The 25,017-nt window shown below is 44.4% G+C and overlaps 1 protein-coding gene and 1 long non-coding RNA gene across 7 annotated transcripts; both read left to right on the forward strand.

Moving 5' to 3' along the window:
• The first annotated feature begins 8,518 nt into the window (after nucleotides 1-8,518).
• Nucleotides 8,519-19,740, forward strand: LOC124652365. The gene is made up of 10 exons (XM_047191386.1): nucleotides 8,519-8,617; nucleotides 9,197-9,286; nucleotides 9,416-9,505; nucleotides 9,601-9,918; nucleotides 10,167-10,333; nucleotides 10,457-10,467; nucleotides 18,798-18,991; nucleotides 19,085-19,218; nucleotides 19,308-19,388; nucleotides 19,456-19,740. Exons 4-10 carry the CDS (start codon nucleotides 9,897-9,899, stop codon nucleotides 19,564-19,566), a joined length of 720 nt encoding a protein of 239 aa, XP_047047342.1. The 5' UTR covers nucleotides 8,519-8,617; nucleotides 9,197-9,286; nucleotides 9,416-9,505; nucleotides 9,601-9,896; the 3' UTR covers nucleotides 19,567-19,740.
• On the forward strand, nucleotides 11,340-18,005 carry LOC124652366. Of its 6 annotated transcripts, XR_006987686.1 has the most exons (11): nucleotides 11,346-11,525; nucleotides 11,645-11,720; nucleotides 11,851-11,982; nucleotides 12,156-12,312; nucleotides 12,382-12,606; nucleotides 13,027-13,327; nucleotides 13,871-13,998; nucleotides 14,086-14,142; nucleotides 14,236-14,386; nucleotides 14,469-15,151; nucleotides 16,109-16,428. It is a non-coding gene; the product is annotated as an uncharacterized LOC124652366 (long non-coding RNA). The 6 variants fall into 6 exon arrangements; XR_006987690.1 differs by lacking the exon at nucleotides 16,109-16,428 and adding an exon at nucleotides 17,680-18,005 and having other exon boundaries at nucleotides 11,340-11,525; nucleotides 11,645-11,982; nucleotides 15,087-15,151; XR_006987688.1 differs by having other exon boundaries at nucleotides 11,340-11,525; nucleotides 11,645-11,982; nucleotides 15,087-15,151.
• Nucleotides 19,741-25,017: the final 5,277 nt, after the last annotated feature.

The following is a 25,017-nucleotide window of genomic DNA, read 5'->3' on the forward strand; positions in this document are numbered from 1 at the left end:
CGTTCTTCTTGACTCCTACTGGTTCGATTAAACCTTGGTTTCTTACTGACGGAAACTTGCTGATGTGCGCAACACACCTTCCTCTTGGGGTTCCCAACGGACGTGTCAACTACACGCATCAAGAATCTTGTTCAACTCTTTCGGGATGCCCCTCGGGATATAGAGGATCCTGAGTAGAAACACCACCTCTAGTTGTTACTTCATAAGCATGTTTTTCTTTAGAAGTATTTTTTAACAAGTCATTTTGCACTTTAGTGAGTTGATCAATTTGAGTTTGAACCATATGAAAATGTTTAACAAGCATCTTAACATCATTGGAGGTTCTCTCCACAATATCATGCAATTTACTAATAGCTTGAGAATTTTCCATTAAATGATTCTCTACTCTCATATTAAAATTATCTTGCTTAACAACATAATTATCAAACTCATCTAAACATTGATCAGGAGGTTTTGAGTAAGGAATATCTTCTTTATCAAAGCGTTGAAGGGAATGTACCTCAATCGTGGATGAAGGGGGAGTTATCTTACATAAATCTTCTATGGGGGTAAATTCTTCACATCTTCAGATTTAATACCTTTCTCTTTAAGAGATTTCTTGGCTTCCCTCATATCTTCATCATTTAATTCAATCATACCCCTCTTCTTCAATATTGGTGTTGGGGTTGGTTCAGGTGTAGTCCAATCATCATGATTTTGGCCTATTCTAGCCAATAATTCTTCAGCTTCGTCTGGAGTTCTTTTCCTGAAAACACAACCAAGCACAACTATCCAGGTATGCCCTAGACTCAATGGTTAGTCCACTATAAAATATATCAAGTAAGTCATGCTTTTACAAATCATGTCCAGGCCGAGCTCTAAGAAGAGAGAAAAATCTTGCCCAAGCTTCAGGCAATTTCTCTCCATCTTCCTGGTCAAAACTATAAATTTTTTGCAAAGCAATATGTTGAGCACTAGCAGGAAAATATTTTCGAAAGAAAACATCAAGCAAACCATTTGGACTATCAATAGAATCAGGAGGCAAACTATTATACCAAGTTTTAGCATCATCCTTTAATGAGAAAGGAAAAAATTTAGCAACAAAGTACGCTTCTTGGTATCATCAGAAAACAAGCTACTCAAAGTAGAAAGCTCAATCATGTGCTCTACAGCACTTTCTTTTTCAGTACCACAAAAAGGTGTTTTCTCAACAATAGATATATGAGACAAATCAAGAGAAAAATCATAATCCTTATCCTTAATGTTTATAGGAGATGTGGCAAATTTAGGATGAGGAGACAGTTTATATCTAACAGCACGTTGTGCAAGAAGCTTTTTAATGTTACTTGCATCAGTAGTAGCATTATATTTATCAATAAAATCATCATCAAGTTCCACATAATCTTCATCAAGATCATCACTAGAGTGTTCAACGGACTCGGGTGAATTAACGAGTGTAACGAGTATTTTCAATTTGTCTAGACCTGGCAATTGTAGCATCTAGAAAAGAACCTAATGAACCATTATCATCAAGAACAATAGAAGCATCATCAAATTATAAGAGGAATTTTCAGATTCAGCAGAAGTATCAGCATGTGAAGCTTGTGGTGGTGAAACAAGTTGACTTATCACAGATGGTGAATCAAGAGCAGTAGAGGTACTCGGAGTTGTACCTTTTCTTGTAGTGGATGGTAATATGGCGACTTTAGCATCGCGAGGTTTACCCATGATGGAGGATTTGCAGCGAACAATATCAATTCGGGTGAACTTGCAAATAAAGCTATGCTCCCCGGCAACGGCGCCAGAAAATAGTCTTGATGACCCACAAGTATAGGGGATCGCAACAGTCTTCGAGGGAAGTAAAACCCAATTTATTGATTCGACACAAGGGGAGCCAAAGAATATTTGTAAGCCTTAACAGCGGAGTTGTCAATTCAGCTGCACCTGAAAACAGACTTGCTCGCAATAGTTTATCAGTAGCAACAATTTTATAGCGATAGCGAGTAGTGAAATATAAGCAATAGTGTAATAAAGACAGCAGTAGTGATTATAGTAAACAGCAGGATTAAAATACTGTAGGCATAGGGATGGATGAACGGGTGCTCCATGGATAAGAGAACTCATGTAATAATCAAGGCAAGGCATTTGCAGATAATAATAAAACAGTATCCAAGTACTAAATAACCATAAGCATGTGTTCCGTATATAGTCGTACGGGCTCGCAATGAGAAACTTGCACAACATCTTTTGTCCTACCAGCCGGTGGCAGCCGGGCCTCTAGGGAAACTACTGGTAATTAAGGTACTCCTTTTAATAGAGTACCGGAGCAAAGCATTAACACTCCGTGAACACATGTGATCCTCATATCACAGCCTTCCCCTCCGGTTGTCCCAATTTCGTCACTTTGGGGCCTCGGGTTCCGGACAACAATATGTGTATACAACTTGCAAGTAAGATCATAAAACAATGAATATCATCATGAATCAATAACATGTTCAGATCTGAAATCATGGCACTCGGGCCCTAGTGACAAGCATTAAGCATAACAAGTTGCAACAATATCATAAAAGTACCAACAACGGACACTAGGCACTATGCCCTAACAATCTTATGGCTATTACATGAACAATCTCATCCAATCCCTACCATCCCCTTCAGCCTACAGCGAGGGATTTACTCACACATGGATGGGGGAAACATGGATGGCCGATGGAGAGGCGTCGGTGGTGATGATGGCGATGATATCCTCCAATTCCCCGTCCCGAAAGGGTGCCAGAACGGAGTTTGTGATCCCGAGATTGGGTTTCGCGATGGCGGCGGAGTTCTGGATGTCTTCTGGCAAATTGGTCGAACCCCCGTGCGTTTTTAGGTCAAGGGCTTTAAGTAGTCCAGAGGGGAGCGTCGGGGGCTGGCCGAGGTGGCGCCACCATAGGGCGGTGCGGCCCAGGGTCCCACCGCGCCTCCATGTGGTGTGCGCCCCTCGTGGTCCCCCTCCGTCTCGTCTTCTGTCTCCGTAAGTCTTATGTGAAAATAGGCCCATTGCAATTATTTCCGGGGATTTTCCTGAAAGTTGATTTTCTGCACAAAAATAAGACACCAGGGCAATTCTGTTGAAAACAGCGTTAGTCCGTGTTAGTTGTATCCAAAATACACAAATTAGAGGCAAAACAATAGCAAAAGTGTTCGGAAAAGTAGATACGTTTTGGACGTATCACGAAGCCATGCTATCTCCTCCCTGTACAGAAGTTCATACATCTCCTTTGTGAGTTTTAGTCGCTCCATATTACTAATTTCATCGTTCAGAACATGCAGTTCTTCAAGTTTTGCTCTCTTCTTTTCAATTTCCTTTGGCTGCGATTTAAAATGGACAGTCTTCCATTTATACAGACCGAACATGACATCCTTGAGAGATCTATTTATGTCGCCTAGATCTTAACAAGGAACTCTGCGTGACCATGCTTCCTCCACTGCCACCGGAAAGGAAGGCTCCCGTTCCCACGCCACTTCATAATGCCGTATCGGCCTATCCATCCGACAATTTTGAGCCTGATCCACTGATAGGAGAAGAGAGGTATGATCCGACCTAAAGGACGAAATGTGCCTTAGTCTGTATTGTGGGAAATAGTTAGACCAAGCTGGGGAGGCCACAGCTCTGTCCAAACGGACCTTTACATTGCGCTCTCCCTTTTTTTTATTGTCCCAAGTCCAAGGAGTGCCCACAAATGTATCTCTAAAATCTCTCATCAGACTTTCAGATCGTCTTGTCCGCGAAAAATGCTCTTCTTGCCACATTGCCTCATTAAAGTCTCCTAACATTAACCAAGGCTCCGATGAACTATTTTTGATTGATCTAATAGTAGTCCAGAACTGATGCCGATCGCTTGCTTTTGGTTCACCATATACAAAGGTACATCGCCACATGCGATCATAAGGACCACCACTGATATGCACATCAATATGTCGATTACTGAAAGATAGGAGGTCAACGGTAATCCCTTCCTACCAATACATCGCAATACCTCCTCCTTTGCCATCACCAGAAACTTGAAAGCAACCGGTCATACCAATGCGGAAGCGGAGGTTTTTTTACTCGTTCGTCACTTTGTGTAGTTTCACATAGGAACACCAAGCATGGTTTATAGGATTGCACTAGGCAGTCCAACTCTCAAACTGTTGCAGGATGCCCTAACCCACGAAAATTCTAGCCTAGAAGACACATTAGGCCTGGCGGTCATCCCGAAGGGATGCCACCAATGGTGCCAGATTTTCATTGTCAGCATCCAGATTGTGAGACGTCCTTGCTTTCTCCAGGTCTTTTGTTTTCACATACGGTGGAGGAAGAGGAGGCATATGAACTTCGCCTACTCTAGGGTCAGCCTCCATACTATTGTCACTACTATCCTTAGTCAGATTCATATCCAATTGTTTCCTAGCACTTGGGTCATTTTCACTTCCCTCTACCACATGGGTATTATGAGAACCAAGTTTAATTAGGCTTGTGGCAGAATCTTGCAAATCATCTGTGGTATCTAAATCAGCATTGCCTGAAGAGCGCTTTTTTGGGCCAGCGTTGTGTGTCTAACCTCTACCGGCAAAACCTCCATGTAACGGAGCCCGAGGAGCAAAACGATGAGGCACCGGAGGAGGCTGACTTGCTCTTCGTGATGGGATTCGTAGCATAGAAAACAAAAAAATTCCTACCGCAAGAACGAATAACAAGCCAAGATCCAATCTAGAAGATGGTAGCAACGAGAAGATCATGAGACTAACCCTCGAAGATTTCCAAAGCCTACAAGATTAGATCTCGTTGTTGCTGTAGTCGATCACTTGCCGCTTTCAAAAGCGCGTAGAAGATCTTGACGGTGCCACAGTCGGGCAGCACCTCCGTACTCGGTCACACGTTCGGTGTTGATGACGACGTCCTTCTCCCCGTTCCAGCGGGCAGCGTAAGTAGTAGATCCTCCGCGGAATCCCGCCAGCACGACGGCGTGGTGACGGTGGTGGTGAAGATCTTCGGCAGGGCTTCGCCGTAAGCGCTGCGGGAGAAGTATGAGGAGAGGGAGCGGCTAGGGTTTGGGGAGAGGGGGCAGCTGGGGCGCCGGCCTTGGTGCCTCTAGAAGGTGCGGCCAAGGTGGTGGCCGGCCCCCTTCCTCTCTCCCTCATTATATAGGTGGAACCCCAAGGGTTAGCCCTAGAATCCGAATAAGAGTCCAACTCCCAAACCTTCCAAAGGGCCAAACCTAGGGGGAGTGGGACTCCCCCCTTTCCTTCTTACTTGGCCGGCCAAGGGTGGTGGAGTCCACCATGGACTCCACCCTCCCACTTGGTTGGCAAGTTAGGGTTGGTGGAGTCCAACCGGGACTCCACCTTCCATGGTGATTTCTTCCGGAAGGTTCTAGAACATTCTAGCGCCTTCCATAAATGCACCGGATCATTTCCAAACATGGAAAGTGATTTCCTATATATGAATCTTATTCTCCTGACCATTCCGGACCTCCTCGTGATGTCCTGGATCCCATCCGAGACTCCGAACAAAACTTCGAACTCCATTTCATATTCCATATCTACTTAAACGACATCAAACCTAATGTGTGTCACCCTACGGTTCGTGAACTATGCAGACATGGTTGAGACTCTTCTCCGACCAATAACCAATAGCGGGATCTGGAGATCCATAATGGCTCCCACATATTCAACGATAACTTAGTGATCGATTGAACCATTTACATACGATACCAATTCCCTTTGTCTCGCGATATTTTACTTGTCCGAGGTTTGATCATCGGTATCTCTATACCTCGTTCAACCTCGTCTCCGACAAGTACTCTTTACTCGTACCGTGTCATATCATCTCTTGTGAACTATTCACATGCTTGCAAGCTAATCAGACGACATTCCACCGAGAGGGCCCAAAGTATATCTATCCGTCATCGGGATGGACAAATCCCACTCTTGATCCATATGCCTCAACTCATACTTTCCGAATACTTAATCCAACCTTTATAACCACCCATTTACGCAGTGGCGTTTGATGTAATCAAAGTACCCTTCCGGTATAAGTGTTTACATGATCTCATGGTCGAAGGACTAGGTAACTATGTATCGAAAGCTTATAGCAAACTGAACTTAATGACGTGATCTTATGCTACACTTATTTGGGTGTGTGTCCATTATATCATTCACCTAATGACATAACCTTGTTATTAATAACATCCAATGTTCATGATCACGAAACAATGATCATCTGTTAATCAACAAGCTAGTTATACAAGAGGCTTACTAGGGACTCCTTGTTGTTTACATAACACACATGTATCAATGTTTCGGTTAATAAAATTATAGCATGGTATGCAAACATTTATCATAAACACAAAGATATATTATAATAATCATTTTATTATTGCCCCTTGGGCATATCTCCAACACTTCGGACAGCTAGTATCCAAGAACCATACTGCAATTGTTGTTCAGTCCAAACGCCGTCGCCACATTCCTCATGATCGTGCCCCATTAGAGTGCACCGCTCGCCAGCCTTCTCTTCCCTTCAGGCATTGTTAAGGACACAAACCTCACAAGGGCCTGGATATATCGACTCTCACGTGAATACGCACATAGTTCCCATCATAGAACAGTTTTGGGGCCATCTGTACCTCCTTAATTTTGCCAACACGTCGAGCAAGGTCATCAACTTTTCTTTCGATATAATTCTGGTATGCCATGGATTTGTGCCCAGACATAGATTCTCGGGATCGCTCAATCCATCATAGTCTTTGATGAGCACTCCCCAGCCCCGAAAAGTCCAGGGGCCTTGGTGAACCACTTTCTTCCGATCACCCAAGCAAAACATCTGAAAGATAAATAATTTTTCACCAACTTCTCTACAGATCGGATCGCGGGACAGGTTCCATACAACTTTCATCTTCTCCACCAGGGCGTCCGTACTGAATGAACGGGACGTATGCACCTTGCCAATCGCAAGCCACCGGGCAGCTTGCTGATACTCTCTTGCTTCATCAACCCCGATCACGGCATCATCTAGTTATTCTTCGTTCAGCTCCAGATGATTAAACATATCATCCAGATCCGCATCCTTTACACTACTAGATGACGCAGAGGCACCCGAGGCAGCGGACGCGGCCTCGACCACCGTCGGCATGATCACAGGGTTCGATCTTGCTTCCTCGTCTTCCTTTGCGTCCATGTTCACCAAGTCAAACCAAACCCTAGGAGAGGCGTCCAAACAGCAACCGTCACAAGGAGAACCAGCGGGAGACGCACATAGATATTGTTGAGGGAGAGAAACCGAGAGAGAGGGGGTGAAAGGCGGAAGGAGGAGCCAAAGACCGGCCTGATCTCACGGTGGCGAATAAATCGCCCCCGGAACAGGAAACCCTAAACGAGAGGGTAGAGAACTACCTCACTACAAGTTCAGGAGTGATGCCATTATAATTCCTATTTGGTTCGTTCATTCCTATTTATTACAGCTTATAAAATCATGTTCATGATTCACCGATCCCGAATATGTCCTTTAGCAATTTATTCACCGATCCCGAATATGTCCTTTAGCAATTTATTGCATATCAATTTCTGAAAGTGCTCTCATGTAGTCATGTGCAATATTGTTTTTTTACATGTCTCGTGGGCAATATTGTTGAAATTATATTTTGAATCCTTCTTTGTGATACTTGTTCTCTCTCTCTCAGTTTTCTTTTTTCGGTTTTATTTTTTGGTTTTTCTTTTACAATATTTTACGGTTTTGAAATTTGTTCAGTTTTTTTAAATATGTTCACATTTTTCTTAATTTTGTTCATATTTTGTAATTTGTTCAACTGAAAAATGTTTATATTTTGAAATTTGTTTAGATTAAAAAATGTCCAGTTTTAGAAATGTGCTCAGATATAAAAATGTTCAGTTTGTATTTAAACTTTTTTTGAAAATATTCATAGGTGAAAAAGGTTCAAAATTGAAAAGTTGAAAAACTAAAAAATGTTCTACTTCAGAAAATATTAAAAATTAAACTTTTGATTTTGATTTTTTAGTATTTCTGAAATATTCGTATTTTAAAACTGTTCAGGTTTTTCAAAATAGTTTTTTCAGAAATATCGGATTATGAAAAACAGAAAAGAAACATAATAGAAATAGCAGAAAAAATAAAAGAAAAGGAAACGAAACGAAAAAAAAAAAGGAATTACCTCATGTTGGGTAATTCACCGCAGCCACTGCGCCGACCTGGAGCACCCTGAACCGATTCCGTAAGGGAAAGGAAGGAAGGAGAACCTTGCCGCCTCCGGAGCTCAAATCGAAAACGCCGTGCAGCGAGAAGCAAGAAGCCAAGGCGCAGCTTTTCCCCTCCTTCCACGGAAATCTCCAAACCCTAGCTCCTCCTTAGTCGCCCGCCCGCCATGGGTCGCGGACAACGCCTCCGCCGCGGCCGTCTCCGCCCCTCCCCTGCTCCGACGCCCGTAGGCGACCACCGACCCACGTCCCTGTACCGTCTTCCCGGCGGGCAAGAAGATGGGGATGGGGTTCTCGTCGCCGACGACGACATCGGCTGGTCGGCACGATCGCCCGCCGACCATGTCTGCAGGGACCTCATCTCCAACCGCCGCCGGGCGAGGCCCGGCCATCTTCCACTTCTGTATGTCGCCTTTCTTTTGTGCAGTGGTTATCATGTGTTCTGCTCAGTCCTGAGCGAACTGCGAACTTGCTTGGTTAGGGTTAGACGATTTATCCTTGATCAGACACCTGACTATAGAACTGTGTGCATCGGTAGAAAATTTGATGGATTCCTGATATTGCTGTGCATAGCTAGCTGCCATCATTCATCAGAGCATCCAAATGTTAGTGGTTTTGCCTGTCATCTCAAGCCTCCTCCCGTACTGTTGTGCCACCACAGTACCACACCACATATTGGCATTGCCACTGCACCTCCATGAGACTACATTTGGCATCACCGACCATGGACATAGAAACAAGCTGAATTTGTTATTATAGCACTGCACACTGTAATTACCACTTAGATAGACTTGATGCCCAATTTGAACCAGTTGGCCCAATTTTCTTTACTATCTTGCCCGTCCCAGTTAACATTAGTTCAGAGATTGGTAGTTAGATGAAGAGATTATCTACATCTAAGTTGCTTGGCATTCCTTCTTTCTTTACTCTCTTTAAACCAGATTGTTTTTTCTTGCATTACAATCTCCCTCTTTTTGTTCAGGCACACGGAACCATATGGCTTGGACTCAGAGGAGTTGCTTGACACTACAACACTGAAGGCTGACGACTCATCTCTTTTGCAGCCTACATCGTACGAATCTCTCTCTCTCTCCCCCTCTCTCCTTGATTGGGGAGCGATGGTTGATATACGATGTATTGTCCATGTGTTCTTTTTCATTGTCCATGATATTCTTCAACTCTTGCTTGTGTTCCACTTCAGACCTCTCAAGGACGAACTAATTCTGACACCTCAGCTGAACCAAGCCCTGGACGAAGCCCAGGCTAAAGCCAATCTGTTTCTGACTCAACCGTGCGTATATTTCCTTTATGCCTCTCATCTAGTCGAAATTGAATTGATGGATTTATCCATAATTATATTCATCTTCTCATCATGTTCCACTTCAGGTCTGACAGCGCTTACCAATATTGGGTGCTGCAAGAGCCAGATATGTTCACATCCAACGAATTGTTCATTGCCACGGCAACATTGGGGAAATCACCCATCACTGACGCTTCCTCCAAGCGGGCACTGGTGGCGACTCACTCGCCGACGCCACCCATTTCCGCCCGGAAACCTACCGGTTGGAATCATCAGTTTTTCATCAGAGTAGATCTTGATCAAGTTTTCCACACGTATCCTAAGCTAGGTGGGCCGTTCCAGAGCTTGGAGGAAGCTGAGATGGCTATATTCCTCCGCCTTGATGAACTACAGGATCCAAAAATGTGAAGCTTCTCTTTATCTCCCCTAGACTTTTCAAAAATAAGAAGCAGTTACTAGTACTTACAAGTTGGCCACTAATAAAACTATCAGCTGGACATAAGAGACTACTCTTCTAATTACTCAAAACAGAAGCCAGCAGCAGCTGTATTCCTCCTCTGCCTCCACTCCTCTCTGACTTGTTCAGATTTAAACTCTTCTTCTTACGGGTTTAAAGTTACTCATTGATTAGCTTTCATTCATTGGTTCTCAGGCGCTCAAATGATGGACTTTCAAGGTCGGAGATTGCTATACGAAATGCTCTTTACTGGCCAGACGGCAAAAGCAAATTCTTCGACATCCAATCCGGACGAAGATCATATGGGGCTATTGGTTCAAGCTTTGTTGGACAAGTACAACGAGGAGAACACGCTTTCAGCGGTTTGCTCGCTCTTCCTCCCTCCCTCACCTTTCTAGACTACTCTGGTGAATGCACGCATGCGGCCTTGACTGTCTTGTACTATTCGTGTACAATTAATTGTTGTTGATGCAATGTGATATCAGGATTGTGCATATTTCTCCTATAAATGTTCAAAGAGTACCCGCTCATTGGAGGGCTCTGAAGGGGGCAAATACATCTGATCCGTTCATTGCACCTTGTACAGTAACTTCCCAATCCCACTTTTCACCTCAGCCGTCGGATGCGGTAACTTTTCTTTCACCAGCTGCTTCTTGTTCTGGGTGGATGACGGCTGGGCCCGTGCGTGCGTGGGGCCATTTGTTTGAGACAGTAAGCGTATGTGCTCGCGTCGCTCAGAAAATGAAAAAGGAGAAAACCCTAGGCCTTACCGACAGCTCTCTCCCCAATCCCGTGCCTCCCTCTCCTCCCCAATCCTCGTCTCTCCTCCTCCCCAACCGTGGCGGCGCGCCTGTTCCTGGTCTTCTGCAAGAGCACGTCGCGGAGGCGGCCGGCAGCGCGGGCCCGGGAGCAGCCGCGGGGCGCTGGAGCGCCGGCAGGCGACGGTCACGGCCGGTCGCGGGTGTCGCCGCGCGGATGCCGCGTCAGTCGTCGCCGCCGCGGCTCCTCCAGGTGACAGCCGGTCGCGTGCGTCGTCGTGCGATGAGGAGGTGGGCGGGCGCCGCCTCGGGTCGACGGGCAGGAGCGGGTACCAGAGGAGGGCGGCGGTGCATCAGCGAGTCCCTCGCACTGGTGAGGTGCGCCGCCTCGAGATGCGTCTCGCTGGCCTCCTCCCCGTCTCCTCTCTCTCTCGTCTCCGCGTCCCCACTCCTGCTCGGAGCCGCCCCCGCTCGTCTCCTCTGTTCCGCTCCGTGAGCAGCTCTCCCCTTCTCCAGTGCAGGGAGCAGCGCCCGAACGACCGAGGCGGCTGGACGCGGAGCCGGTGGCGGCAGGGAGTGTGCTGAGCGGCGGCAGCTGGGAGCATGCTGAGCGGCGGCGGTGGCTTGAGGTGGACAAGGTTTGAGGTGGTTTTGGAGGTGCAGCAGGCGGACGGATCTCGAGGGGCAGCGCCAGTTCGGATCTTGGGACATAGGTGGAGGTGCAGCAATAGGCGGCTCTGGGCCGGCTCTGGTCTAGGCGCTGGGTGGAGGAGAAGCTACAGCCATGGGAGGAATGGTTTCTGCTCCCCTCCCTCTCTCCCTACTTTCCATCCAATGTATTTTTTTCCTGTCTTTCAGTTCATTTGCTGCCAACTTAGATCGATCTAACCATAATTTTTCTTACTCATATGACAGGATTTAAGGTGAACGATGGTGGCTGCCTGCGACCTCATCTGATGGAAGACGGTTGATGCCGAGCGACTAGCAGCAGGTACGAGCTCGGCGGTTGCGAAATAAGAGCAAGCAGCTGGTCCGTGACCTATGCCCATGGATCGGGAAAGCTGGTCCAAAATCTATCCTAACCCTCCTGTGCCTCTTCCTTTTCTCTTTCACGACCTGAGATGGGAATCGATTGGCGGTTGGCGGCGGCCGATACCAAGGCTGCTAGCGCTGGTGGAGAAAATGACCAACCGGAGGGCACCAAAGCTGACCTGATATGCCACAGAATTCGTTATGCAATTTCTCCTCTCCAGGTATGACAATCGTTTGCTAGATTAGTTTTCATGCCTAGGTTCGATTCGGAAAAATACTCTATTTGGGAAATTGTAGATGAAGAATTTGCTCAGTTTGGTTGGGGAGAGATGAGTTAGATTAGTACTTTGCAAGGGCCATTGCTAGCACCTTATGTGACTGATGTGTCTTGCAGATTTTCCAATTGTGCATGGCCTAAAAGAAATGTACAAGGTGTTCTAGCACAGCGGCTGGGCCGATTGAAACGGCATCTGAATAACACAACGTATGAGAATATGAATATTCGTTCAGAAATTAGGAACACCAAAGAAGTGATCTATGGAGTGGTTGTGGTAAGTGAACTTCTGCTTTATGAAGTCGGTTTTCAAGTTGATTACATTAATCCCTTATTTCCACTGAAGGGCGGAGGAGCAAGGGCTTCACATGGCGCCCCTCCTCCAGCTCTCCAAATTGAATCGACCAATCCACGCATACGGCAAGAGGAGGCTCCATGGCGTGGTGGTGATGCATGGTGCACCGGAGTTGTCCCAGGTGGTCTGCGCACGAGCGAAGTCGCTGGCCTCTACACGGGTCCAGTGCACGAGCGCGGACGAGGAGCGGCGCAAGCAATCTTCACGAGGCACACGGTGAGTTTCTCCCCATCTTTCTTCCCCTTCGCGGTGTGTGTATTGCTAGATGCTCTCTGTTGGAGGGGATGCAAGATGCAGAGGTGGGTGCGAGTTTTTCCCCATCTTTCCTCCCCTGTGTTGTATGTGTGTGTTGCTAGATGCTCTTCCTTGGAAGATGCAAGATGGAGAGGTGGCTGGTGTCTACAAGGTGGACCATTGTTACGACGCTCAGGTGTAGAATTAATCATGGACGGAGCGGTATGGTGGCTGTGATGCATCGGCAAATTTTGTTACCATGAGAACTTTCTCTATTTGCAGTACAACGTTCGCGTCACGGCTGCCTTGATGCATCCACGAATTGTGTTACCATGAGACCCTTATATATATTTTTCATTCAGTTTTGTATGCTCCTTAAATTTTCTAATTCGTTTCATGCAGGCAGAAGGTTTGTTGCAGCACTGCCGGACATCGAGGTAGTTCACACATATGGCAGCCCGAAGGGAGGAGGAAGGATAAGTTGATGTGCTTCAACCGTGGAGGCGGGCACTGGCTCGGTGCCTGGATGGCATCAATGGCGTGGAGGTGAACCTTGACCGACAACGACGAAGTAGCCTGAAGGTAATTTTCCAATCATGGTGACGGTGGTGGCAACGATAGAGAGGGCCGCCTGCCACCATGGACTGCTGTGGATGGAGCTTTTTTCCTTGGGATGGTGCGGCTGCTTACACCGTGGGATAGGGTATGTTTTCCGTCTGCATTTTCTTTTAGAAATATCAGCATAAATAAATAAGATTTGTATGTGGGATGGGGTATGTTGCTCATGATGATATGTGGGAGGAACACTATTATTGTACTTATGAAGAGTTTATCTAAACAGAGCTCACTCATGAATTTGGCACTTTCTGGATTGCAGAATACTAATTTTCATTTCATTTTTTTATGGGAACCTGCAGAAAGTTGGCATATAATGGGGAGGATGTTTGAATGCGTATTTCCTTAATCATTCAATGAAATAATTCTTGTTTTTGGATGCAAAGTTAGCAATGTATAATGAGTACCTTTTGGATGCAAAGTTAGCAATGTATAATGAGTACCGTTTACAGAAAGCAACTGAGTTTGTTTTGAAAAAAAAAACTTGTACACAGTACCCGCTAAATGGTTTCGATGCTTATATTTTCTTCTGCTGATTCCCAATTGTAGAATGCTCTTACTTTTCATGTGGATGGAAATTTTGTGTTTCCATGTTTATTCAATAGTCACTCTTCTTTATCTTCAAATACAGAAGGATCAAAAAAAATCTTCAAATACAGAAGAATTTCCTGGACATACCATGTGTCTTATTCAGGTTGCAGTTTCTGTGCAAAGGAATGCCCTCAAAATTGATGTCTTCTACACAATGTGACTTTCTAAGTAATCTACAACTCCTCCCCCATATTGTTCGACACGACACTCTTGCGATCACAGGTTCTGAAAGATTTTTTTCTCTTGATTATTTAGGCAGACCTAGATACTGAGGAGGTGTATGCATATATGACTCTTCAGCCAGTAAATACAGTAAGGATCTTAAATTTGTGGCTTTCTCTGAAGTTTTATCTTTATGTACCAATGCCCTAATCCTTGTATTTCTTTTGATCTGATGTTTATCAGTATGAAAAGAAGCATTCCGGCTGTCAGAGCTTGCACGAAAGCGAGGCCACAAGTGCAGTTCTTCTGTAAGCCGATCACTGCGAAGTGATGCAAGCACACATGGAGGCTTCTCCGTGCCTTGCCGTATTGCGGAGAAGATATCCCTGTCCTGGTAAGCAGGCATGAGGTTTCCAAGTCTTTTACGCAATAAAGATTGTTTACCATTTTCATAGCACCATTTTAATTTGATTTAGGGCACAAATGAAATTCTTCTGTAAGCCGCACACCGTGAGTGACGCAAGCACAAATGGAGGCTCCTCCATGCTTCGCCATGTTACAGAGAAAATATTCCATGCTCTGATAAGACGCATGAGGTTTCCAAGTCTTTTACACAATAAAACTCGTTTACCATTTTCAGGGTACCATTTTAATTTCATTATTCTGTGCGTTAGTACTTCTCTCTGCAGCCTCCTGTCAAGAAAACTCTTTTAATGTAAATATGTGCAACTCTAAATATACATCACACAAGTTAAATGGGATTTCGTCTTAATATGTGTAGTTCTAATGTTCTACGGAGTAACTATGTTCTTTCAGTTTGTCTACTCATCAGGTTTAAATGCGATTCAAATATGTAGCAGTATATGTCCTCACATGGAAAAAGAAAGCTCTCTTTATTATTTCTCCATTTGTATCCTTCGTGCCGAATATCATGATTTTCTATTCATCCTTGAACCTGACTAAAATCAGTCCATGATTTGATATTCATACTCGATCCAATAGCTATTGCCTGAAATTCGGTGCTGCTTCTGATTATGGACAGTAAAGCAACTGTTTTATTGTTTTCTTATTTATGATTGTGATGCTATAACGAGGTGTCTGCTCCAAGGTTGACAGTTGTCATGTTGGTCACTTTCAAGCAGAAGCAAGATGAAAATCGGTAAGAACCACATTTCTTGGTTTCTCTTGTAAAAAGGCATTTCAGTGGTTAAGTTTCTTGAATGTTGTCTTGCTATCCAGTAAATTTCAATGCATAAAGTTAGTTTCCACTGTTGAATTCTTATTTTTGTACTGCACACTTGGCATACTGAACATGTTTCCCGAAAATATGGTATTTGGTTTCTTGTTTTGCTGGGTGTTCATTTTTAGAAGTTACGTGCTGATTTATTTTTTTAGGTCAAAACTAAAATTATGTTGTACAGGTTTAGGATAGTTTGAGGGTTCAATACAGATTACAAGGAATTTCGAAATGATATAATGAGGCTTAAGCTAGGGCATGCAGACCATCTTTACCACTGAATCTTTGCTTGGGAGATATCAAATGAACTTACCCAATTTCCTTTTTATTAACAAATTACCTAATTACATTTATACTAATTGGCACACATCTAATATATATCCTGAAGATCTGTAAGCCTACCACAAAGATAATGTGCCGCATTCCTGCACCAACGTCCAACTGTGGCAAGCAGATTGTGTACAGTGTGCCTTGTACTTTTTACTCTTTTGGTCCTGGCCTGAACTGATGGTGGTTCCTCTCTCCCTGTTTCCGTTCATGGTAAAAACGATAGTTGTTTTAGATTGCGACTTCTTTTTGTGTTGATTCTGACCACTTGCACTTGGGCGTCTTAAACATGCTAGAAAATTGTGTCATCAGGGCTAAGGTGTCAATACCCGCCTATAAGAGTAGTGTAGGTATTGTTTGCTTGTTATTTAAGCTTTACACACTTCACACATGTGGTATTAACTTAGTAAGGGTTGCATGAATTCTTTTAGACAGATTGAAGATGCTTCACTGTGCTTTTTTAGGATGGCAGCTGGTTGCTGAATTTAGTAGCCAAAATAGGTTTGTATTATTCTCTTTTAGTGTAATATACGTGTGTTCTTTTGGTTTCAGTGGTTCATGAAGGTCAGTGTCCATCATTTTGTTGAGAACAAACAGTAGGTGTGCATCATATTGATCACAGGGCCCAGCAATGTAGAAGGGAACTTGAGAAGCTGGTTGAGGCGACTCCTAGACAGCAGAATCAGGCTAAGCTTGCTCGTGTAACCTAAGCTTATCCTATTTTATTAGGTTTCCACAATGTTGTTGATTGCTCAGTAGAAGCACTCAATATTGTTACTTTTAAATGTAGCTAGACTACTTGGCCTCCTAGAGTCGTTGTTACATTACCGTCTTATTCACCTCATACCATAATTTATAATATTTCTACTTGATCTCATAGGTCCTAATTTTGATTCGAAACTGATGCTCGCTGTCCTAATTCCCTGCGTCTGAGTTCCATCCACGTTAGTCTGCTTTGTAGAGAATACATTAGCGATTTTTTCCTTATCACTAACTTTACTTATCATATTCAGCCATATCAGCCAGTGAGTTTGATATACAAGAATAAAGAGAAGGTTTAGGTATAGTCTTGCAGTAAAGGTCAACTACGAGATCAATCTGTAGCTAAATAACTAGATAACCTTCAATTTATAACATTTCTAATAATTACATACATAGTTTCCATCACATGTCTCTTGCTTTGGATAGCAGAATCTACGCATACAATGCAGCCTCGCAGGTCAGCGTTGAGGGTGTGTGGTGGCCACGCTCGCCGCTTCAATCCACCGAATATCCACAACCAATCTGTCTCCTCCACCCGTCATAAGACTGAAACAGAAAAGAAGCTCTCAGACAGGGGGCGCAAACGCGGAATGAGACGCTACACCAACTATGGTTTTGCAGCTGCACCAGCTTTCCTGCGGCGTGAGGCGGCAGGTGCGGAGGCCGAGAGCTCACACGTCCCCGCGAGCCGCGCCTCCATTCCGCTTCCTCCAGCAGGAGAATCCTCCTCCTCTGATGAGGCCATGGTTGCTGCTGACGCCATACCTGCTGGCATTGTTAGCAGCAAAGTGACATCTCATGAGGACTATGTACCAGATAGTGATATAGACATGGTTATAGCCATGGTGCAGGAGCGCTCAGTCTACACAGATAACTATGATGCCGAGCAGTGCCGCAAGAGAGGAATTCAACAGCAGCCAATTCTGGCAAGGCATCGACAACGAGAATAAGGACCGTGCACGTGACGAGGAATGGCAGAATATAGCGCAGAATGCATATCATAATGGAAGTCAGTTCCAACAGCGAGTGAAGCTCGCTAAATCTACTGCCATCACCCTTAGGATCCAGTAGACCCATGCCGACACCAGGTTTTGGTAAATTTAGGGTCGCTGGCACCAATTTACGATAGCATTTGCATCCTTTTGACTTGATGTAGTCGACATCCTCTGGAGGAAAGTTCAAACTTATGTTCAAACGTGTATTGTACAGCCTACTTAACTCGCCAGCTTTTGTAATGTTAATATATGCTACACCTGGCACCTTATCTACTTTATGGGTAGCAAGATATAGCCATGCCCCTCCTCCTTGGCATATTCACATCTCTGTCGGGCAGGTGAGCTGCTGCTTTTTTTCTATCTCAGGTACTGCGTTGTGGGCTACCGCTAGATGTGCAAGATGTGTGTGAGCTGCTGGTTGTAACCGGCGACGGAGGTGCCGGAGACTGGTGGAGATGACAGAATATGTCACTGAATCTGTTCTACAGTATCTCCTCTTGATATAAGACAATCATTGCCAAACCATGTATTAGCCCATGCTCAGGTTTGATTTAGAAAGTAGTCTGTTTCCGAAATGTGTAGATGGATAATTTGTTCAGATTATGTTCTCAAGAGTTCCTGATTTGCTTACATATAAGAGTTGGGCATATATACATACATTCTCATGCCAATGCATATATTTGTCTTGTGAATGACAGTTGCAACAGCCTCGATGAGTATAGTAACTAATACATGGTACTGGTCTGGCAATACAATTGGACCACTTACCTTGGATTTCTGAATCTTTTCAGATGACATGTTTTTGAAAAAAAACATGGATGCTTTTGTCATAGAATTGGTCAACAGTTTAGATAGATATGCTGACGGGTCAAATTTTAGAAAAATATATGTACATCAATTCAAAAGATAATAGAACGTTCTGATCCTCCGGTATTGAAATAACCCAAGACTCACGGTGAGCAACGGTAACACGCCCCGTCGGATACTACTACAGCTAAAAATACCCCCCAACTGGATTATACAAAAGATAGTGGAAGGGACCTCGAGGGCATTTTCTCCAGCCTAACCCATCGATTATATTGTAACTAAATTGGAGAAAACGAAGTAGCCAAATGAGAGTAGAAGGCCCGTCGAGGGCGTTCCCTCCATCGAAACACGCCGAATATTACTATAGTTCACCATGGATGGCCATTTCACCCTAATACTCCCCCTTTGCTACTGCGGTGATGGCGGTGATCGAAAGAGCTACACTTCGCGCTCCCGAGCCTCCAGTATTGAAATAAACCAAGACTTACGGTGAGCAACACAGTAACATGCCTCGTCGGATGCTACTATAGCTCAAACTGGATGCCCATTTAACCCTAATACCCGCCTTTACTCGATGGAAGAGCTCCACTTCAACCTCCGGTACTAAAATAAGGCAAACCTTATGATTAGCCTCCGCCATTGAATGCCTGTGCGCCGGGGCGCACCGGGTCATCTAGTCATGTTGAAAATGTTGTGAGCTTCCAAGAAGTTTATGAGGGCGATGCTGGCTGGTACTATCATCTGAACTGTACTAGAAAGACTGAAGGTGGCGTCGACAATCTGTTCTTTGCTGAAGTCTCAAAAACGATAAGAGGAGAACTTGAAGAATTCGAGCTCACCTGTGTCCATATGCTTGAATCTATCGATAATGGTATTCTATGCTAGTCCTAGATTTTATTTTAATGTTTTGTCCACAGTTTGGCTTGTTCCCTTGATTGAGACATTTTAATATATCCATATGAAGGTCCATGCTATGGTTGTATAAACGACTATATTGGTGTGTATCACCCCATTGACGCTGGTAAATACAAAGGTGGCCATGATCCCTCGTGGCCAAGAGGTCGCGGTAGTCATCCACTGGATTTCCCCGACGTAGACGTATGTCATTTATTACCACCTAGCGAGTTTTCTGCTTTTATTCCATTTTATTTTTTATGTCATGCCCTGCTATTGCTGTGATATTGTAGAAGGATGATCCTCTGGTATTCCCCAAGGATGTGGATGCTTGGAGGAAAGCGAACGAGGAAAGGATTAGATGGATATACCAGGTATGTAGCTAGTATTTTACCACGTACTGTTTGTTAGTAATGTCACTCAAGTGGTTTATTTGCTTAGGACGATGATGATGTGGAAAAATCCGATGCTGGAAGGACTCCTGCCTGTTCGGACACGAGCCAGGGAAGGAGGCAGAATTACGTTATACCGGCGAGGCGTCAGTTGGGTTGAGATGGACCTGCCTGTTTATCTGTTTTTGGTTGTCGAGAAGTGTAATCGGACAAGTTGAAGTTTTACACGAGACTTGGAAGTGTGAAATTCGATTCTAAGTAGTAGTTAGATTGTCAATTTGTAGCGTGTGTGGTAAATCCAGTCCAAGTATGCAACTGGGACAAATTGCAAGTTTTATTTTGCAAGACTAGCCTGACGTACAGGAATAAAGTGCGACTAGCCAGCAAACCCGGTTCCGGACCGGTATCCCCTGCCCACGACAGACATGCACCATCTACTCGTCGCCTCATGTGGAGAACGTATCCATTGCACATGAATCTGTACACCGGCTGGACCGGTAGTTTCTCGACCGTTGGATTAAAAAGCGACGACCAAACTGCAGGCACAAGCTGTTAATTTTACATGTGATACCTCTAGTTTGCTTGGTGACTTGTTGCTGCCATATTACAAAACAGTCCAGTATGTTTTATTAATATATCAACCCACAATCCTGAGTTTTTCTCAGATAGTCAAACACAAGAAGGTCTCTCAAAAGAAACCAAGAAGGTGGAGCGTGGTTTGGTTTGAATAAAATACAAGGTTACTTTTTGCAAATGCTTGTCATATGTTTACAATCGGACGGATAAAGAGACTACCGGTGGAGCCGATGCACAAATTCTCCCAGTGCACTAAGTATGCTTTGAGGTGCACGCCCCCCTCCCCCCCCCCCCCCCACCCCTTGGCTGGCCTCGCTGGTGTCAGGAGGGTGCGGAACCCGATAAAAGGGGAGTTTTCGATGGGTTAGTTTAGGGTTTTGGTTTGGCCTCCATATTTGACGACGAGATTTTCCTGACATCAATGCTCAATGCTGATGTTGGAAGGTTAATTTTGGATCAATTTTGGGCTTATTCTCACGATTGCCGCGAGAAGGATTGTCCTTGCAATATTTTCATTCCTGCATTTCTCGGTGGTGGTGATTCGTATTCTCGGCTGCGATGTTGACCAGGCAGTTCGGTTGCTTTTCCATGGAATACTGGTGTTGGTACTTTTCCGTTGTGCGCGCGTAGCCTTTCCATTACGGCTCAAATGAAAATTATGGGAGAAACCTCGTTGGTATTTACAGGTTTCCAGTTTGACATCTATGCTATTTTCTACTACTGGTTTCAGAAAAATACGAGCTAAATGGTTAGCTCATTTTTTAGGCTTTATTTCGTTATCGCTGGAAACAACTCTAAGTCTACCATGTAATACTTGCTACTCTAAATATATATGGTATTGATTGTAAAAAACACCAGAAATACAAAGGAAGCAAAACTCGATACAACACACGCAACCCAACCGGGACTATAAATACATAGTTGCCTAGAAGACCTAGAAGATAACAAAGAGGTCCCTAACGCCCTACACCGAGATCCCAGGTTTATATACCCTCCACTAAGGCTGGATGTTCCGGCCCCCGAGGGAGCAGATCATCCACCCTGCCAGATGTTCCGAGTTGTCACGGACCAGATCATTCGACCCCTTGATTGCAGCCACTCTAGCAAAATGATGGGTATATATAGAATGTAGAGCGTTTTAAGATTAAGTGAACTGCTTAGGTTAGAGGTGGAAACTGGTGAGAGGTACTACTTGTCCAAGTTTGCAACAATCGAATGAAAGAACCCAAAGTTGAACAATTTCCTCATAAACAAAAGAGAACAAAGAAAATCGGAATGCAAAAAAGAAAACAAAAGAGATCAAAAGAAAACCAAAAGAAAGCAAACGAATCACAAGGAAAAAACAAAAGAAAACCAAATCTCCTCAAGGAAGAGGTCGGTGGCCTAGGCCACCTTGTTTGAGTTCATAGCATGGGGTCGTGTAGATGTATCTAAGACCCACAACTAACACTCAACATTTAAGCTCATTAGTCACTTGATTGACAAATAGAGAAATGATTTGGTTTTCTATGTCTATAATGGGAGAGGGATAGCTCTGTCATTTAAACCGCACTCCCCCCATGTCCTTGCCTACCTCCCAACACAAGATATATGCTATAAGTAATGTTGTAGGCACACGGAGGTCAAGCGACGTTCGACAAATCAATAATATTTAGCTCATTCTTGATGTCTACGCACGCTTCTATTTTTGTAGACAGTGTTGTGCCTCCAAGTGCAGATGTTTGTAGAACATCAGGAAGTTTCCCTTAAGTGGATTACCTAAGGTTTATCGAACTCAGGGAGGTAGAGATCAAAGATATCCCTCTCAATCAACCCTGCAATTACGATACAAGAAGTCTCTTGTGTCCCCAACACACCCAATACACTTGTCAGATGTATAAGTGCACTAGTTCGGCGAAGAGATAGTAATGCAAGTGATATGGATGAATATGAGTGGTAATAACAATCTGAAATAAATATGGCAGCAAGTAAACATGCAGTTAAACCGTAAATAAACGGTGATTCGATGTTTGGAAACAAGGCCTAGGGATCATACTTTCACTAGTGGTCACTCTTAACAATGTATCATAAAGGAATATAAATATAAGAACTTCACTATGCTGTTCTAAACTACTCTCTGGCTGGATAACGAACACTAATTCACCGTGTAGGGCTGCAAAAGCAAACCTCGAAGATGTACTCCCAAGTACTAATAAACACTCCACGCTGTACTATGAGCATTCATAGGCGGCACTAACACACCATAATTTCATAGAGACATTCAACTCAAATCATAATTCAGTGAACAAGTATTCTGTGAAATATAGCCTAAGAGACCCACACGGTGCAAACACTCCACCTTACACATGTGGGACAAATAGTCTCCGGAGATCACATAAGTAAAATCCACTTGAATAGCATAACGACATCTAGATTACAAAGCTCACATTATGGATCTCAATCATGTAAGACAACTGATGAGATCATTGTATTGAAGCACATGAGAGAGAGAGATAAACCACATAGCTACCGGTAGAGCCATCAGCCCCGATGGAGAACTACTCCCTCCTCATCATGGGAGTCAGGAACGGCGATGGAGATGGCAGTTGATTCGATGGAGATGGCTCCATGGGAAATTCCCTGTCCCAGCAGCGTGTCAGAACAGAGACTTCTGTCCCCCAGATCTTCTCTGAACAATGACGGCCACGACACAACTTTTCGTTGACGGAGGCTTGTATATTTAGGATTTTTGCGTCGAAGGCTTTATATAGGCAGAAGGACGAGGTCGGTGGGCGCCCGAGGGCCCCACACCATGCCTAGGCGCGGGTCAAGGCCAGCCCGCGCCTAGGGGTGGTTTGGCCGCCTCGGCGCCCCCCTCCGTCTCTGCTTTGGACTCCGTCTTTGCTTCGGTAAAATAGCAACTTCGGCTTTTATTTTGTCCAATTCTGAGAATATTTCATGTACAACTTTTGTAAAATAAAAAAACAACAGAAAACATGAAACTGGCACTGTGGCATCTTGTCAATAGGTTAGTTCCGGAAAATGCATAAAAGTGTCACGAAGTGTAAACAAAACATATATAAATTGGTGTAGAACAAGCATGGATCATTGATACGTCCAAAACGTATCTACTTTCCCGAACACTTTTGCTATTGTTTGGCCTCTAATTTGTGTATTTTGGATGCAACTAACACGGACTAACGCTGTTTTCAGCAGAACCGCTTCCGTGTCTCGTTTTTGTGCAGGAAATCCAACTTTCGGGAAAACCTCGGAATTTATGCAGAAGGCCCTATTTTCCCAGGAAACTAACGGAGCCAGAAGGGAAATTGAAGTGGAGGCCCGAGGGCCCCACACCATAGGGCGGCGCGGCCCAGGGGGGGCCCGCGCGGCCCGTGGTGTGGCCCCTCGGCCGGCCTCCGACGCCCTCCTTCGGACTACTTATTCGCCTCGACCTAAAAACGCCGTAAGAGAAGTCGAAGTCGCCGTAAACCCTCCGAACGCCGCCACATCGCGAAACTCCGTCGCGGGAGCCGAAGTCTCCGTTCGGCACTCCGCCGGGACGGGGAATTGGAGGAGATCATCACCGCCATCACCGCCAACGCCTCTACATCAACCAGCCATGTTTCCCCCATCCATGTGTGAGTAATTCCCCCGCTCGTAGGCCGAAGGGGATGGTAGGGATTGGATGAGATTGGTCATGTAATAGCATAAGATTGTTAGGGCATAGTGCCTAGTGTCCGTAATTGGTACTTTGATGATATTGTTGCAACTTGTTATGCTTAATGCTTGTCACTAGGGCCCGAGTGCCATGATCTCAGATCTGAACATGTTATTGTTTCATCATGATATTCATTGTTTATGGTCTTACCTATAAGTTGTATACACATGTCGCCGTCCGGAACCGATGGCCCCGAAGTGACGTAAATCGGGACAACCGGAGGGAATGGTAGTGATGTGAGGATCACATGTGTTCACGGAGTGTTAATGCTTTGCTCCGTACTCTATTAAAAGGAGTACCTTAATATCCAGATAGTTTCCCTTGAGGCCCGGCCGCCACCGGCCGGTAGGACAAAAGATGTTGTGCAAGTTTCTCATTGCGAGCACGCACGACTATAATTGGAACACATGCCTATTGATTGATTAGTACTTGGACACCGTTTTATTATTATCTGCAAATACCCTGCTATGATTGTTACATGAGTTTCTCTCATCCATGCAACGCCCGTCATCCGTCCCCGTGCCTACAATATTTTAATCCTGCTGTTTACTATAATCACTACTGCTGTCTTTGTTACTCGGCTACTGTTATTTCACTATCACTATCGCTATAAAACCGTTACTACTCGATAAACTCTTGCGAGCAAGTCTCGTTTCCAGTGCAACTGAATTGACAACTCCGTTGTTAAGGCTTCCAAGTGTTCTTTGTCTCCCCTTGTGTCGAATCAATAAATTGGGTAATACTTCCCTCGAAGACCGTTGCGATCCCCTATACTTGTGGGTCATCAAGACTATTTTCTCGGCGCCGTTGCCGGGGAGCATAGCTTTATTTGGAAGTTCACTTGGATTAATATTGTTCGCTGCAAATTCTCCATCATGGGTAAACCTCGCGATACTAAGATCGCCATATTACCATCCACTACAAGAAAAGGTACAATTCTGAGTACCTCCGCTACACTTGATTCACCATCTGTGATTGATAAACTTGTTTCACCGCCACATGCTTCGCATGCGGGTACATCCGCTGAATCTGAACACTCTCATAATATTGATAATGTTTCTGCTGTGCTTGATGATAGTGGTTCATTGGGATCTTTTCTAGATGCTACAATTGCTAAGTCTAGACAAATTGAAAATACTCGAAACTCCTAATGCTACTACACCTGTTAGTTCACCTGAACTTGATTATTTTAGTGATGATCTTGAGGAAGATTATGTGGAGCTTGATGATGATTTTATTGAAAAATGCAATGCTACTACTGATGCAAGAAAAATTAAAAAGTTGCTTGCGTAACACACTCGTTAGATATAAACCGTCTCCGATCCTAAATTTGCCACA

Source organism: Lolium rigidum, chromosome 5, assembly GCF_022539505.1.
Source record: "Lolium rigidum isolate FL_2022 chromosome 5, APGP_CSIRO_Lrig_0.1, whole genome shotgun sequence".
In the NCBI taxonomy this organism is placed as follows: Eukaryota; Viridiplantae; Streptophyta; class Magnoliopsida; order Poales; family Poaceae; genus Lolium; species Lolium rigidum.

Coding starts and splice junctions, on each gene's coding strand:
- LOC124652365 (XM_047191386.1), top strand. CDS start 9,897: ATGAACTACAGGATCCAAAAAT. Junction 19,219..19,307: donor TGGATTTCCCCGACGTAGAC/GTATGTCATTTA, acceptor GTGATATTGTAG/AAGGATGATCCTCTGGTATT. Junction 19,389..19,455: donor GGATTAGATGGATATACCAG/GTATGTAGCTAG, acceptor TTATTTGCTTAG/GACGATGATGATGTGGAAAA.